Source organism: Microplitis mediator, chromosome 9, assembly GCF_029852145.1.
Source record: "Microplitis mediator isolate UGA2020A chromosome 9, iyMicMedi2.1, whole genome shotgun sequence".
Taxonomy (NCBI): Eukaryota; Metazoa; Arthropoda; class Insecta; order Hymenoptera; family Braconidae; genus Microplitis; species Microplitis mediator.
In genome coordinates, this window is record NC_079977.1 from 403,509 (window position 1) to 421,069 (window position 17,561).

Here is a 17,561-nt window from a genome sequence, read left to right on the forward strand (position 1 = left end):
TCGCGACTTTAACTATTTTTGTTTTTGGCATGCGCAGGAAAAGCGCGCGAAAGCTTGAAACTTTTGAATTTTTAAAGCGCGCCATCTTTACGCAAATTAATTTTTCAAATTTTATGATGATAAAGGGGTTAATTACTTTAATTACGATTAAGTGAGCATTGAAAAAAAAATTCAATTAATTTTTTTAAAAAATAATCAATTACTTTAATTATTTCAATGGATAAAAATAAATTACGTCCGGACTTACAGGGAATCGTAAATAAATTTGTTGATCTGAGTGTTGTAAGTTTTTTTTTTGTTAATTATAAAATTATCTGGTAATTTATTTGTTTTTTATTTTGTTTGTTTGATCGTTTTTTGTAAAAATTTGAGGTTAAATTTTTTTAGGAACATTGTGCGCTAAAAAAAAATCTAAATGCTCAAGAAGAAATCGTTGATTTGTTTAACATGAATGCGAATAAGGCACAGGAAAGATTAGATAAATTAATTCCAGCTGTGGAAAAATATTATGAAAATAAGGAGAGAGAAGTTCGAAATCTTAAAAGACAAAGTAAATTTTTATATATATTTATTTATTGTCATATTTACTTTTAATAATTTTAAATCTGTCTGATGTCTGCTACATTCACACTCATTAATTAAAATTAATTTAGTAAGAAATCTCGAAGATGAAAAAGAAATAATTCAATGCGACAAAACAATAATTGAAGAAAAACATCGAGAAGAAATGGGAAATTTAAACAAAAAATATCAAAATGAATTAATGAATTTAAAAAAAAAATATGATGAAGAAATAAATGAACTTAAAATTCTTGTCGATTCTCAAAAAATTACGGTAGCTAATTATTATTATTAAATATATTAAGTAATTTAAATAACAAATTTTGATTTCTTCTTTTAGATAAAAAAATTAACGGAAGAAATTAAAAAAAATGGTGACTTTGTTCACCCGGCTTTGTATGAAACAATTACGGGTGGTAATAAAAAAAGGCCGAAGAGTAAGAAAAAAACTGCTCAAGTATTTGAGTGAGTGATTGTTTGCTTCTTAATTACAATTATAATTATTAGTATCATTAATTACCTTTTTTTTAATAGCTGGCCTAGTCTTGATATTGAACTGTCGCAGTCTGATAAAAACAATGAAACGGTTGTTGAGAAAAAAAGAAGAAAACTTTATACTCCCAGCGAGGAACCGATTGTTGATCTTGATTAAAATATTTATTTACAATTAATTATATCCAGTGTAATCAAATTTGATAGCCATTTTACTAAGTATTTAGTAATTTTTTAATTTAATTTAATTTAGATATTATTTTTTTTTATTTGAGTATAAAAAAGTACAAATTTGTTAGCTGAGTAATTAATTATTACTTTGGTTGACACCATTGTCAATTAATTAAAATATAAAACTAAACTAATTATTATTTATAACAAAATATAATTAAAAATTATTTACAATTATTTTTAATTGACATTAATTATTAAATAATAAAATTTCTACATTCGTAAATTTACAGATAAATTTTTTTCAGTAACGTGAGGAAGAAATAAGAAATTGAGTAAAAAAATATTGAAGCTTTTATTACTTAATTATAAACTTAAAAATGATTATTTAGTAATTTTACGTTGTAATGAATTCCAACTGTTTGTGTAATCAATTTTAAGATGACCGTAATTACTGAACCCGATATTAGACGGCTGTATTACTTCGAAGTAGCAATTTTCTTCGCCACCGCTAGTTGATTTACTTTTATTATTATCAACAGAATCGCGTCGGTTTGACGCGCTGTGATAAATATATTCCTCCCTGAAAATGATAAATTTAAAATTTAAATATATTTTTTTTAAAATTACCCGTCATGCTTAATATACAAGTTTAGTTTTACTAAATATATAAATGAGTAGAATATATAATTATTTATTATTATTCAACATCATTAATCAAATCAATTGACTTGCCTTCCATGTATACTTGTACGTGAAAGTTTTCTACGTCTTAACACCTCTTTCAACCGGCGATCCTCGAATTGTTTAGCTTGCTCGAGGTCTGTAACATCAATCAAATTATTTAATTACCTTTAAAATATACAAATAAATTTTAATTTCAATTATTTCATTTTATTAATATTAATTATAAATTTATTATTATTATTATTATTATTATTATTATTATTATTATTATTATTATTATTATTATTATTATTATTATTATCATTATTATCATTATTATTATTATTATTAATATTATTATTATCATTATTATCATTATCATTATTATTAATATTATTATTATTATTATCATTATTATTATTATTTTTATTATTATTTATTATTACTGTTAGTCTTCTTCAACTTTTCCTTCTTCTACTTATTATTATTATTATTATTAATATTATTATTATCATTATTATCATTATTATTATTATTAATATTATTATTATCATTATTATCATTATTATTATAATTAATATTATTATTATCATTATTATTATTATTTTTATTATTATTTATTATTACTGTTAGTCTTCTTCGACTTTTTCTTCTATTTATTATTATTGTTAATATTATTATTATTATTATTATTATTATTATTATTATTATTATTATTATTATTATTATCATTATTATTATTATTATTATTATTATTATTATTATTATTATTATTATTATTATTATTATTATTATTATTATTATTTATTATTATTGTTAGTCTTCTTCAACTTTTCTTCTTCTTCTTCTTATTAGTCTTCTTCGACTTTTTTTTCTATTTATTATTATTATTAATATTATTATTATTATTATTATTATTATTATTATTATTATTATATATAGAATTAAAAGACATTAGTAATACTATTTATTTATTATTTATTCCATTATAGTGCCAAGAAAACGTATACGTCTACGCATCAAAAGATTTAACTTTCTCTATTTGGCAAATGATTATTTCTTTTTTATTTTTTAATGTAAAAAATATGATAATACATCCATATAGACATATATTTCATATACTCTTTGTAACATAAATTTATCACCAAGTATTCAAAACAAATTAGTAATAATTAATAAACTTCTTATAATAGAATAATGCCGAGTGTGAAGAATGTTGGCAGCGCCAGCCTTAGGCGAGTGAAGCCAACGAACGAATGTCGCATTCCTGTATATAAAATAAAGTACGGTATATACTGGACATAATTTATTATATTGTTAACTAGATCACTTGCAAAAAATAATTAATGGACTCGGTTAAAATTTTAAACAAACAAAAAAAAAGTTAAGAAATATCAGACGTATTCGTTTACTCGGAATTAAAAATTAAAATTAAATAATTTTTAGCTCGACTAAGAATAATTATTGTTATTAATTTTCCGGAAGTCATTTATGCATATATTTTAACACGTAGACATGAAATATGGTATGAAGTATATATATATGTTATAGGATATCTATATAAGTTCTGAAGAAAATAATTCAAGTACGTGAGCATAATATTTTTGCGCAACATGTAATGCTTGAATAAAAAATTATACGTCAATTGATTTAACGTAATACGTCGACGATGAAAAAAAAAATTTATGAGATAATACTAGGTCAATGCAATCTTTAGTAATAAGTCGCTTAACTTTTCTTCGACGTACGCACGCCATATAAGATATTGGTTGCAACAAAATATATTTTCGCCTCTGGGTATTTTCGTAATTTTAAAAAATAGTCCATGGTATTTTTACCATAAATCAATTGATAAATTTATCTAAGCAAAAGTATAATTTTTTAAAAAAATTAATTAAGTAATTAATTTTATTGTTAAATTAATTAACAACTCCATTCATAAAATAAAGTAATGAAGGTCACGAAACGTTAGAGGAAAGTCTTGGAGATAGAAATCAGACCTTGCTAAAAAAAAGCCTATCCTGTCACTGCTAGAATAAGTTGTAGAGTACGTACATTATTATTTTACTTTTATATTTATTTAAGCTCCGCTGCTTCTGCTAACAAGTCCTCCACCCACATAAATACGTAATTTCTACGTACTAAGAATAATTATAAAATACTAACCGTCTGCACACCTTGCAAATTATTTAAACAATTAAATAATATTACCTACTTTTTTTTTATATATTTTGCACACCTCAAGTGCGAATGCCTGCTTACATATATAGTAAAAAACATAATATCGAATTAGAAATTTTTAAATCTGCCCCTTAGTTCTAATGCGCAGCGCCGGGATCGAACCCATGCCCTCCAGTGTCCTGACAAAACTCGAAAATTGAAATAGAAATCGATTTTAAACCCCAGCGCCCATCTTACAGCACTAAATTAATTAACATTAAATTAGAGACTTTCAAATCTGATAGGGAATCAGTCACTTGGTTCAATTGCACAGCGTCGGGATCGAACCCGTGCCCTTCAGTGTCCCGATGAAATCCGAAAATTGAAACAGAAATCAATTCTATACCTCAGCGCCCATCTTACAGCACTAAATTAATTAACATTAAATTAGAGACTTTCAAATCTGATAGGGAATCAGTCACTTGGTTTAATTGCACAGCGTTGGGATCGAACCCATGCTGTCAAATGTTCCGAAAAAACCCGAAATTAATCGAAATTTCTACTAGGAGTCCAGTTCCTGCTTAAAAAATCTTATAAAATTCCATAGATTCTCATAAATTTTATACTAATTAATAAGTTTCTATAAAATTGGGTCCTGCTTTATTTAAAGAATTGATTTTAAAAAATTAGTGATTGTAATTATTGATTAAATTGACTAATAATTGTATGATGTGCACAATTAAAAAAAAATACTTGTCATCGGAAAAATAATTAATAAATGAAATTACACTTTCATGTTAATAAGAAAGTGGTAAAAAGTATTATGTAAAATAATAATTAAAGAGGAACAAGTCGTATACATCCGTGTCGGAATAAATCGCAAAATCGATTTAAGATGAGAGTGAAATTGATAATCACGAGATCATTAGTGACATTTTTATTTTTTTATTAAAATCCTTTCTACTCTCACGAGATCAATAAATTTCTCTTATTTTATATTTTAAATAATTTATTATTTATACATATAAAATATTTATAGATTTTTATTGTTTTTAGTTTTTTATTACACACGATTATTTATTTAATAGTCGAATTGAGTTAAAATTCAGTGGCTTTTATGGTTAAATAAATTAAAACACCCTAGGCATGGGAATTAATTGATTTTCGCTAGTACATGTGTGGAATTGCTTTATTATCATTATTATTATTATCTCGAAACGTTTTACGTGCAATTCTGTTTTAATTTCGACTCCTGTGAAAGTGAATGGACCCATACGATCTGTTATGTTGACTTTTAATAGAATCAGAGATTAATTTATTGTTTTTCATGAAGAGGAAATAAATCACTTGTAGAAAATTATTTTTCTTTTATCACATAAGTCTATATATACATTAAATATTATGATCCTGAAGTTAACAGACATTTAAAAATTTTTGAATTTTTGTTTCTCAACAAATCAATTGCAAAAAAATAAAATAAAAATATGCACATGTAGAAAATTTTAAAAACTACAGGTGCAATTTTTTCAAATATTTTTTTTTTTTATGGTTTATCGTCTAAAAAAAAATCCAAAAATTATTAGACGTCTGCTAACTTCAGTATCATGAAGTTAACAGACATTTAAAAATTTTTGAATTTTTGTTTCTCAACAAATAAATTGCAAAAAAATAAAATAAAAATATGCACATGTAGAAAATTTTAAAAACTACAGGTGCAATTTTTTCAAATATTTTTTTTTTTTATGGTTTATCGTCTAAAAAAAAATCCAAAAATTATTAGACGTCTGCTAACTTCAGTATCATGAAGTTAACAGACATTTAAAAATTTTTGAATTTTTGTTTCTCAACAAATAAATTGCAAAAAAATAAAATAAAAATATGCACATGTAGAAAATTTAAAAAACTACAGGTGCAATTTTTTCAAATATTTTTTTTTTTATGGTTTATCGTCTAAAAAAAAATCCAAAAATTATTAGACGTCTGCTAACTTCAGTATCATGAAGTTAACAGACATTTAAAAATTTTTGAATTTTTGTTTCTCAACAAATAAATTGCAAAAAAATAAAATAAAAATATGCACATGTAGAAAATTTAAAAAACTACAGGTGCAATTTTTTCAAATATTTTTTTTTTTATGGTTTATCGTCTAAAAAAAAATCCAAAAATTATTAGACGTCTGCTAACTTCAGTATCATGAAGTTAACAGACATTTAAAAATTTTTGAATTTTTGTTTCTCAACAAATCAATTGCAAAAAAATAAAATAAAAATATGCACATGTAGAAAATTTAAAAAACTACAGGTGCAATTTTTTCAAATATTTTTTTTTTTATGGCTTATCGTCTAAAAAAAAAATCCAAAAATTATTAGACGTCTGCTAACTTTAGTATCATTATTTATTTTTTGAGTAAAAAAATTTTTTCAAATGTAGATTTCGATTTATCAAAACTTTTTTTTGAAAAATTAAATTTTCTAAAAATCATTGAATTTTTTTTTGTTGTATTTTGAATATTAAATTTTTTTTTACTACAAATATTTAATATTATTCATTTTTTGACTAAAAAAAAATTTCAATAGATGAAAAATAAATTTTGGTTTATAAAAAATTAAATTTTTCAAAAATTATTGAATTATTTTCTCAATGTTTTAAATATTAGAATTTTTTTTTTTTTTATCAAGAAAGCATGATAAATAATCACGCACTCTCTTCCTCATCTCTTATTCATACAATTTATATATATGTATATATATATATACGAATTTACTATTTTATTATTTATTATTGTTCATAACAAATCGAAAGTTATTTACACTAGATCCAATTATTATAAAATATATATAAATCTTATCTTCATATACCACGTGGATGATAAATTTCACTTGACTAATTCGTAATTTAAAAAGTAAATTACAAATCTATAAAAATAAATAAATAAAATTTGATCAATTGGTGCGTGAGAATATAATCTAGTCAAAGTTGTAAACAAAGATAAGTACAAAAGATAGTACACTACTGCAAGTACCGAATAATTATTCATGTTCCAGCGATTGAAAGGAATATATAATAAACGGAAGTACTCGCTTCCTTTTACACTTGATGGCGGGTCATTGGAACCGATCCAAGTGTTTACATTTTACCTTTAGTTTTATTTTTATTTTTATTTTATCTTACGCGATAAATATCCATCTATGTCTATATAAATATATATACATATAAGTACTTGAAGAGAAAACCCGACCGTGAAAAACCAGACGAGTATCTATATCTATATCTTCGTCTGAACTTTCTTTGCTGGACCTTTTAAAGGGTTCGCACTTTAAATTAATTATATACTTTTTTTTTGCCGCCTTTAAGTCGCGCGAATTCTTAATGAAAGCGAGACGCTTGGAGGTGAAGTGCAAATAAAATATAAAAAGTAAACAATTGTGGGAATTATTTTTTTTTTAGTTTATAAGATAAGACAATGGGGTAATTATAATATATATAATATAAAAAATAATTGAGGGAAATATTTAAAATAATTTTTTTAAATATTTCCCGGGCTTAGAAATTTGAATTTGAATTTGAGGCGATTCTGTACGGATTATTAATAAAGTGGTTTATGTATGCATGTATGTATATATGTATGTATATAATCATATATAATATGAAAAAATAGGATATATTATTTATGATTGTTTGTGAAAGCATATTGCTCTTAATATGATATGATTATGGCGAATTGATACGGTTGGTGTAACCTTCAAGACCGGCAGTTTACTTTTAAATGAAACTCGTCCAACCAAATGATGATAATCAAAAAATCACGTGATTACGATATCATACAACAGGTGGACGTTAAAACTTTCTACGGGCGATATATATTTTATATATTGTTATATATTTATGGGGATTGTTGCTATTGGAGAGCGAAATTTATTTGAAAAGTATGATAAGAAAGGAGGAGGTGTTGATATTTTAAAAAAAGTTGAAAGTAAACTAATGGAGTAGGGAAAAAAATTTAATGGATTTGAAAATTAATGGAATGATGGATATGAAAAATTAGTGGGTTTATAAAAAGGAAGAAATATCGGATGGAAATTTTTAAGTAATGGAAGAAATATAAATTCGATAATGGAGTCATGGATTTTTGGAAAAACCAATGGAACAATGGATAAGTCGAATTAATGGATTCAGGAAAAAATAATAAATGAATGGAAAAATTTTAATTAATGGAAAAAATACAAACATAGTAATAGGATTTTTTAATCAATGGAATAATAGATACGTAAAATTAATAGATTTATAAAAAATGGAAACGGGTGGGAAATTTAGATTAATAGATAATGGAAAAAACCACTGGAATAATGAATAATTCTAATTAATGGAAAACTACCGACATAATAATGGAGTAATGGATTTTTTAAATCAATGGAAAAATGGATAAGTCGAATTAATGGATTCAGGAAAAAATAATAAATGAATGGAAAAATTTTAATTAATGGAAAAAATACAAACATAGTAATAGGATTTTTTTATCAATAGAATAATAGATACGTAAAATTAATAGATTTATAAAAAATGAAAACGGATGGGAAATTTAGATTAATAGATTAATAGATAATGGAAAAAACCACTGGAATGATGAATAATTCTAATTAATGGAAAACTATCGACATAATAATGGAGTAATGGATTTTTTGAATCAATGGAAAAATGGATAAGTAGAACTGATGGATTATAATTAAAAATAAAAATGAATAGAAACTTTTAAATTAATAGATTAATAGATAATGGAAAATTAATGGAATAATGGAAAAATAAAAAAATAATTGACGAATAGAAATTTTTTTATCAAGACATTAAGGGAAAAAAGGATAATTATAATTAATTAGTTAATGGATCGATGGTAACTAATGGAAAACTACCGACATAATAATGGAGTAATGGATTTTTTAAATCAATGGAAAAATGGATAAGTAGAACTAATGGATATATAATCAAAAATAAAAATGAATAGAAATTTTCAAATTAATAGATTAATAGATAATGGAAAATTAATGGAATAATGGAAAAATAAAAAATAATTGACAAATAAAAATTTTTTTATCAAGACATTAAGGGAAAAAAGGATAATTATAATTAATTAGTTAATGGATCGATGGTAACTAATGGAAAACTACCGACATAATAATGGAGTAATGGATTTTTTAAATCAATGGAAAAATGGATAAGTAGAACTAATGGATATATAATTAAAAATAAAAATGAATAGAAATTTTCAAATTAATAGATTAATAGATAATGGAAAATTAATGGAATAATGGAAAAATAAAAAATAATTGACATTCAGAAATTGTTTTATCAAGACATTAAGGAAAAAATGGATAATTATAATTAATTAGTTAATGGATCGATGGTAACTAATGGAAAACTACCGACATAATAATGGAGTAATGGATTTTTTAAATCAATGGAAAAATGGATAAGTAGAACTAATGGATATATAATTAAAAATAAAAATGAATAGAAATTTTCAAATTAATAGATTAATAGATAATGGAAAATTAATGGAATAATGGAAAAATAAAAAATAATTGACATTCAGAAATTGTTTTATCAAGACATTAAGGAAAAAATGGATAATTATAATTAATTAGTTAATGGATTAATGGAAACTAACTAATGGAAAAAATGAATGAATAAGAAATGATCATTCACAATTAATTCGCATTAGTTTATTTATAAAATATTATTATTATTGTTATTGTTATCTTGACCTCAGGGTATAATTTGTGATGTAATATTTCTCAGGATATTATAGTCCTGTAATTCAAACAAACGGTCTCATTGCTGTTAATAAAAGAAGAAAAAAAAACGGTATTGTCTTTAACTTAATTCAAATCACAATTCAATTGCTACACGGAGTAATCAAGAGCGCGAGAGACTTGCGTGATCAGATGTTTTATATTTTAACATTAGCTCGTTAAGAAATCCAACAAGCTCGCAAACCATCTCGATTGGTTCCCATATAATACAATAATACAGATTTATATCATTATCATTATCATTATTAATGTTGTTGCTATTCTGCTACTACGTCTACTGTCAGAAGTTGATGCTAATGCTACCATAACTTCTTACTACTCCACTATTATTATTCCACATACTGTTCTGTGTCACGTTTAAATATTCAACTGAACTAGCAGTAAAAAAAAAATTTTCCCATGATATTATTTATGGTCGTAAGATTTTTTAACGAATATTAACTTGGGAATAATTGTCATGCTTTACTTTTTCTTAAATAGTCCACGATCTTTTTTACTCCCGCGAAAAAATTCAAAATTTAAATTCTTACTTAAATTTTTGTCATTTCCCGCTTTCTCTCATAATTAAAAAAAATAATTGAGTTATTAAATAAATTTGATGTTTAGGTCGTCAGCTAGTGAGTAAATAAATGACACCCACGTTTATATTTTTTTTATAATTTAAACGTAGGCGAGGGTCAAGGTACACATCCTACTAAACAATACACTAGATATATATTTTTAGTTGCGGAGATACTAAAAAATATGAAAATTTTCTGGGATATTATTTATTAATTAGGGAATTAATTAAAGATAAGAGAGATAATTGTACAGAAACTAAAGATTTTTTGGCGCGAAAAATTATTTGCGGTATGAATTGAAAATAAAAAGTTTTTTGAGGAAAGAAAAAATTTATTGGGCCAAGAAATTTTTTTCGTGTATAAGAAAAAAAAAAAAACTTACCGGTGAGTGGTGCGTAAACTGGTGCAGCATAACGCGGGTCATCTTCATAAATTGGTTGATAATGTGAATTATTTATTTTTGTTGAGGGTCCAAAATATATTTCTTCGACGGAAGCTGGTGGTAGATAACCAGGCTCTCGTGATAATTCTTTTGCGTACCTTAATAATTAAATAATTATTATTTTTAATTAGAAATTTAATTATAATTATAATTAATTATCAAAATTACCAATATTCATTTTCAGGTTCGCGACGTTGGGATACGCGGCTGTAAGAAGTTTGCGGAACTTGATGGTGATGATGATGATGATGATGATGCTTTTGGTGATTCCCAGGAGCTGCGATACTGTGGCGACGTAAATACGCGTAATTTTCTAGATCCCAGGGATCGACGTACTGGCGCGCACTGCCCGCGTCACCAGAACTTGATGATCTTTGGGAATCTATTGAATTCCAATAAATTGACGAAGCTGCCGGCATTTTATTATTTCAAATTCAAATTTTTAAAATAAAAATTATTTGAATAATTTAAATTGAACTGTAAAATTATTTTATTAACTCATTTTAGTAAAAATTTTTTTTTTGAATAAAATATGAGACACTTGAGCATTGATGAGCTTAAATAAATTATTTATTTTGCAACACGCAAGTACACTCGCTGGAGTACTCCGAGATACTGACAATTTCTTCAGCAGGTGAAACCATAAGTTTCACACGAGTCGACTTCCCCCTCTCGTGTACGCCAACACATGAAAATATATAAGTAAAATTTATTCTGCTTATTGATGATTAATTTTTATTTTTTTTCCAGTCTGTAAATGAAGATATTAAAAAAAAAATAAATAAAAATTTAATTATTATGCATATTAATTTTATTTTTTATTATTAAACTTTCGTACAATTAAAATAGAAATAAATTTATAATTATTCTTTATTCTAGTTTTTATCATACACATCAAGATTACAAAAGACTTTTTACGGTATCCAGTAATTTCGAGTAAAAAATTTTTAAAAATTAAGTTGACTACATTTTTTTAAATTGTTGATTATTAAAACGATTGATAAAAAAATTTTCATTCTAACTGACAAATAATATAAAACTTTTTAATATTTATCGTTCAAGTATTAATTATCATCATTATCAATATTATTATAGTTATTATTATTATTATTATTAATATTATTATTATAGTTATTAATATTATTATTATATAATTTAACAGAGTTAATTGTTCTTAAAAATTCCATTGTCGATTGATCTTATAATTATCATTTCAAAGTTGTTTTAAAAACTAAAATTAAAATCTATAATTTTTAAAGAACAAAAAAAAAAAATTATTAATTTTTCTTACCAATAATTATGAAGAAATAATTCAGTATAATTGCGATTTAAATAATTTATTGGAGCATCGATTGTAAAACTGTACTTATTTTTTTTATATTTATAGAATAACTTGACCATTTTTTTCAGTTATTTTACAAAAATAGTAACAGTTTATATTATTTGTAAAAAATAATATAAAAATTGTCGTATTTTTGAAAATTCAAATTTGAATAAATGAAAAATTGAGCTATATTTAAATGGATTATTTTTCAATATTGATATACAAAAATTAAAACTATCTAAGTAAATTATAGCCAATAGCAAGACTTAGATCAAATCTGCAACGTTCATTGGCATTTCATCGATGTGGGTGTTGTAAAATTGCTCGATATCGCTCAGAGTGCGTTTATCATCTTCAGTTATAAAATTAATGGCTACTCCTTTACGTCCAAAACGACCACCACGTCCGATTCTGTGGATGTAATTCTCACGGTTTGATGGAAGATCATAATTTATGACAAGCGATACTTGCTGGACATCAATACCACGCGCCAAAATATCTGTCGTGATGAGAACACGAGAAGATCCAGTACGGAATTGTCTCATAATCGTGTCACGCTCTTTCTGCTCCATTTCTCCGTGGATGGCTGAGACAGTAAAGTCGCGGTTCTTCATGTTCTCAGTGAGCCAGTCGACCTTGCGACGAGTATTGCAGAAAATTACAGCCTGAGTGATACTCAAAGTATCGTACAAGTCGCACAAAGTCTCCAACTTCCAGTCTTCCTTCTCAACGAAGACGTAAAATTGCTTGATACCTTCAAGTGTCAGTTGTTCCTTTTTGACAAGAATGTTAATCGGGTTGCGCATAAAACATTTCGATACTTCCAATACATCAGTCGGCATGGTAGCAGACAGCAAGTTAACTTGTACTTCTGTCGGAAGTAACTTGAAGACATCGTGAATTTGATCCTTGAATCCACGAGACAACATCTCGTCAGCTTCATCCAAAATAAACATCTTGATGTTGTTGGTACGCAGTGCGCGTCGATTTATCATATCGTAAACTCTACCAGGAGTTCCCACGACAACATGAACTCCCTGTTCCAATTTGCGCATGTCATCACGCACGTTAGTTCCTCCAATGCAAGCATGACACTGTGCATTCATGAAATCTCCAAGAGCAATGACTACCTTCTGAATCTGCTGGGCAAGCTCACGAGTTGGAGCGAGAATAAGTGCCTGGCACTCATTGATCGACGTATCGATTTGTTGCAAAATGGAGATTGAAAATGTTGCGGTTTTACCAGTACCAGACTGGGCTTGGGCTATCACGTCGTGTCCCTTGATGCACGGGAGAATAGCGCGAGCTTGAATAGCCGAAGGTTTTTCGAAACCATAAGCGTAGATACCACGAAGAAGCTGATCCTTCAAGTTCAAGTCGTCGAAGCTCTCGACGATCTGCTCCCAATTGGACTCGATCACGCCATCTGGCTCCATTCCTGGGGGCCCTTCGCTGTCGCCAAGACCATTTTTCGATTCGTCATCAATTCTGCGTTCGCTATCTGACATCTTGACTTAAAATCTCGATACCTAAATAAATAAATTATAAATTTATTAAATTGATCATCGCATTTTTATTGCTAATTAAACTAAAGTAATGATTTGAAGCAACTACTCCCCCTTTGACGGTGTTCTATTTAATATTCAATAATCGTCACGCATAACCCCACTAATCGTTAAACTCAACGCACTTCAAATATAAAAATCTGACCATATGTTGAATTTAAACCACCGAAACTCGCGCGTTTTAAAAAATAATTATTTATAAAATAAATAATTAAGTTCTGTCTGATAATAATTTGGGTAAATTATCAGACATTACCGAAAGTCCGCCATAAATTTAATCCATGCCCCAATGCGCGTTCTACTATCAAATTACTTTCACGTCAATTTATCCTGCCGGCATAAAAATTACTCATATTTTTACCCGGTTTTTTTATTTGAAGTTTTTATAAAAAATAAAAAAAATTTTTAGATAAAAAAAAATTTTTGGAAATTTTTTTTTGAAATTTTTTTTTTTAAATAAATAAACAAACTTAAAAAATTTTGTAATTTTTTATAGACAAATGTTAATTTTTAATGATTTTTTAAATAAAATATCCGACTTCCGACACGTGGAAACGCTCGGGAAAATTTTGTTAAAAAAAAATTAATACCGAGTAGATACGAAAATATAAAATTTGAGAAAGCAAAAATAATAATAAATAAAATAAAAATGAATATTAAAATCTATAAAATTATAAATATAATTAATATACTAAAAATAATAAATTATGGAGCCTCGATAAGTAATAGATAGCGTGGGAGAGCAGGCATATTAGTGCGAGTGAGAAATAAATTTAAAAAAATATAAAGTTTACCTTTTAAATAACCAAGTTTTTGATTATGAATTTATCAAAGCTGATATTTATGTTCTGTGAATACAGAATGTGTTTACTTTTCCAGTAGATATGTTAAAAAATTAATTTTTATTTAACAAGTACTAGTCACTTGCAAATGCCTCAACGTGGTCGACGTTAAATGAACAATAAATTGTAAGATGGTCATGCGCAACGAAAATTACCACCTGGCATCTGGCATCTGGCATCCAAAACTATAACGCGTCCTATCTTTAACCGCCACTGCCCTCTCTTAAGTTTGGCGGCAAATTTGAAAGCGCGGGAACTCGATTAATTCAAATCTCTGCAATCCCCACAAAAAAAATTCACTACTTCCAAAATTACCCAGCATAATTATAATTTACCCTCTCATATTAATTTCCAATTAATTATCTTACACAATTTAAAATAAAGAATTCAAATTTTCCCACCACATGAGAATTTGAATATTTCCCGCTTATCTCTCGTCGCTTGAGTAGCCGCTGCCAGTAAGTTTTTTATTTTTATTTTTTGAAACCCGATCGAGTTCCTCAGCTCGAAAATGACGTAATCGATGATTTTAAGCTCGACACTGACACAGAGATCGAGGTATCGTACGTGTGTAAGCTTAAAAGTGTTTTGCGGGGTTATCTAGTTGTGTGGGTCTCCGGTCTCTGTCTAGGGTCTCACTGGACGCGCATGCGAGAAACTACACCGTGTATTTAGTTGTGTGTTCTCTATCTGTCATGGATTCTTATAATCGTCCGCGAGCGTACATACGTGGTAATTTAACAATTATCCACGTAATTAATACTATTTATAAATTTATTTAACTTTGTTTTATAATATTATTATTAATAAGTTACGTGTTGTAAATTTAAATGTCGGTGTTAGTTGTGTTTCTCATATTTATCAAGTGTTAAAAAATAATAATAAATTATTAAATATTATTATTATTGTTATTCAAATAATTCAATTTGTTTATTAAATAAATAAATATTTTAAATATCAACAAAAATGAACGACAGCTCGAGCAGTGGTAGGAAAAAATTGGTGAGTAATTTTTTTTAAATTTGAATTTAAATTTTGAAATTTTGAAATTTTTAGTACAGGTCAGATTTATTTAATATTTAATTAGTGGGTAATTAGTTTTATTTGTTTACGATTTATTTTAATTTCTTTTGGGTAAATAGATAAATAAATATTGTGGGAAAATTAGGCCACTACTATAAATATATCAAGATAATATCAGTGTAAATTCCGGTAAAATATATCGTGTGTGCTTTTATTGACAATTCGTGTCGGATTTATATTTATCACGAGACGTTTTAGATTCATAAGAGAGAGAAAATAAATTAAAAAGAAAGAGAGAGAGAAAGAGAGAGAGGGAGAGTGCTGGTAACTGGTATTTTCATGGGTGTTACTATTTTTAGGTTGATAATATTTAATAAATAACACTATCGATACATTCATTTCAAAATGAATGAACATGTAGTCGAGTTTATTTTTTATGGCATCGACTCAGTTGTCAATTATTTCATTTTATTCAACAGTAAATTTACAAAAATTTTTTTTTTAATTTTACTTCTATTGGTAGAATTTTTTTTGAATTTTTTTAGCCGTCATGGCGCTAGAATTTAAATTTTAAATATTTTGGAAATGCGCGCTTTGTACTTTCGTCGAATTAAAAGTACGCGGATTTGTCCAGAAGATGAAACGATGCTCTCTTCTGGATTATTTACACGAAGAAAAGTTTCTTTTCATAGAAAATACATTTTCTTTTTATGCCGTAAGATGGACTGTGGACCACAGGCCCATGAGGTCGCAGGCGATTTCGTAGATTTGAAGGTCCCGGGTTCGAATCCACCAGGGATTTTTTTATAAAAACAAAAAATTACTATCGGACTTTTCACATAAATTTTGTGGGAATTCGTCAAAAAGTAATTGTTACATATATTTATTATTTTATATAGATAATTATTCATGTATTTTTTTAATAATTAAATATTAGCATTGAAAATTATGGGAGTAACCTTCTAATAATTAAATAATTAAATAGTTTGACAGTAAGTCTAGTAAACAACGCGTTTAAAAACTTGTGTTGTTTTTAAATAATTTATATTGACACGTATTTAAATCCTTTAATAATTAATGCTTTTTCAGTTGAGGTATTGAAAATACAAAGTAATTATTTATTTTATTTGTAAATTTTTTTTTATAATTTAATTTTTTCGACAAACAAATAATCATTAAAAAAATTTCAATTCATTTTAAAATTCAGCCTCGAAAATTTTGAACTCCAAAAAAAAAAGTTAAATTAATTATTAAAATCGCCTTTGTACCCAATATTTAATATTTTAAATGCTCAAGTAGTTTCTTAAAATAAATTTGAAAAAAAAAAAAATTATTTAAAATTTATTTCTGTAGCTTTTAAAATTAACTTTCCATTGAATTATTAAAAATAAAAATACGTTCCTTTGAAAATCGATAACGAAATTTTTTTTTAAGTCAACAATTAATCAGCCTTGAGCAAATTTTAAAATTCTTTGTTATTTACAAAAATAATAATTTTTTTTTTTTTCTTTAAATACAAAGTTCACTGTAAAAAATTCGCGGATTAAATCCGGAGTGAATGAAGATGACTGTGTATTTATTTAATCCCCTTGGAGTAAAATTCACTCAAGGGGAGTTTATTTGAATATTAAAATTCCGAATTGGAGTAAATGCGGATTTAAATAAAATCCAGATCACTCCGAAATCTTTCCGCTGGAAAAACAAACTCCCTATTGACTCCATATGCGCAATTTTTTTTACTCCAAAACTCCAAGTGATGGAGTAAATTCAGATTTAGATAAAATTTAGATAACTCCGAAATCTCTCCGCTGGAAAAACAAACTCCCGATTGACCAAATGCGGAATTTTTTTTTTGACTCCAAAACTTTAAGTGACAGAGTAAATTCGAATTTAAATAAAATCCGTAAGCCCGCCAAAGTCTCCTGATTTTTTACGGTGCAATTAATAA

General features: G+C 26.1%; 4 protein-coding genes across 8 annotated transcripts in view; 2 read left to right on the plus strand and 2 right to left on the minus strand.

Annotated features, from left to right (window-relative positions):
* Positions 1–21: 21 nt before the first annotated feature.
* Positions 22–1,388, plus strand: LOC130674885 (uncharacterized). Its single transcript, XM_057480331.1, has 5 exons — positions 22–282; positions 388–550; positions 654–835; positions 902–1,026; positions 1,096–1,388. Exons 1-5 carry the CDS (start codon positions 217–219, stop codon positions 1,211–1,213), a joined length of 654 nt encoding a protein of 217 aa, XP_057336314.1. The 5' UTR covers positions 22–216; the 3' UTR covers positions 1,214–1,388.
* Positions 1,365–11,489, minus strand: LOC130674884 (mediator of RNA polymerase II transcription subunit 13-like). Its single transcript, XM_057480330.1, has 4 exons — positions 11,028–11,489; positions 10,800–10,957; positions 1,960–2,047; positions 1,365–1,807 (listed from the first exon to the last, which is right to left on the minus strand). The coding sequence occupies exons 1-4, from the start codon at positions 11,276–11,278 to the stop codon at positions 1,609–1,611; spliced, it is 696 nt and encodes a 231-aa protein (XP_057336313.1). The 5' UTR covers positions 11,279–11,489; the 3' UTR covers positions 1,365–1,608.
* Positions 11,490–12,146: 657 nt separating this feature from the next.
* On the minus strand, positions 12,147–14,710 carry LOC130674883 (eukaryotic initiation factor 4A-I-like). The gene is made up of 2 exons (XM_057480328.1): positions 14,543–14,710; positions 12,147–13,712 (listed from the first exon to the last, which is right to left on the minus strand). Exon 2 carries the CDS (start codon positions 13,689–13,691, stop codon positions 12,450–12,452), a length of 1,242 nt encoding a protein of 413 aa, XP_057336311.1. The 5' UTR covers positions 13,692–13,712; positions 14,543–14,710; the 3' UTR covers positions 12,147–12,449.
* A 484-nt stretch (positions 14,711–15,194) lies between these two features.
* LOC130674880 (calmodulin-binding transcription activator 2) overlaps positions 15,195–17,561 on the plus strand; it is a 65,203-nt gene continuing 62,836 nt past the window's right edge. For 3 of the 5 annotated variants that reach the window (XM_057480322.1, XM_057480319.1, XM_057480324.1), the window contains exon 1: positions 15,195–15,592. The gene's annotated coding sequence lies outside the window, so the exon portion shown is untranslated. The remainder of the gene's footprint in view (positions 15,593–17,561) is intronic. The other 2 variants (XM_057480321.1, XM_057480323.1) reach the window with 1 other exon arrangement.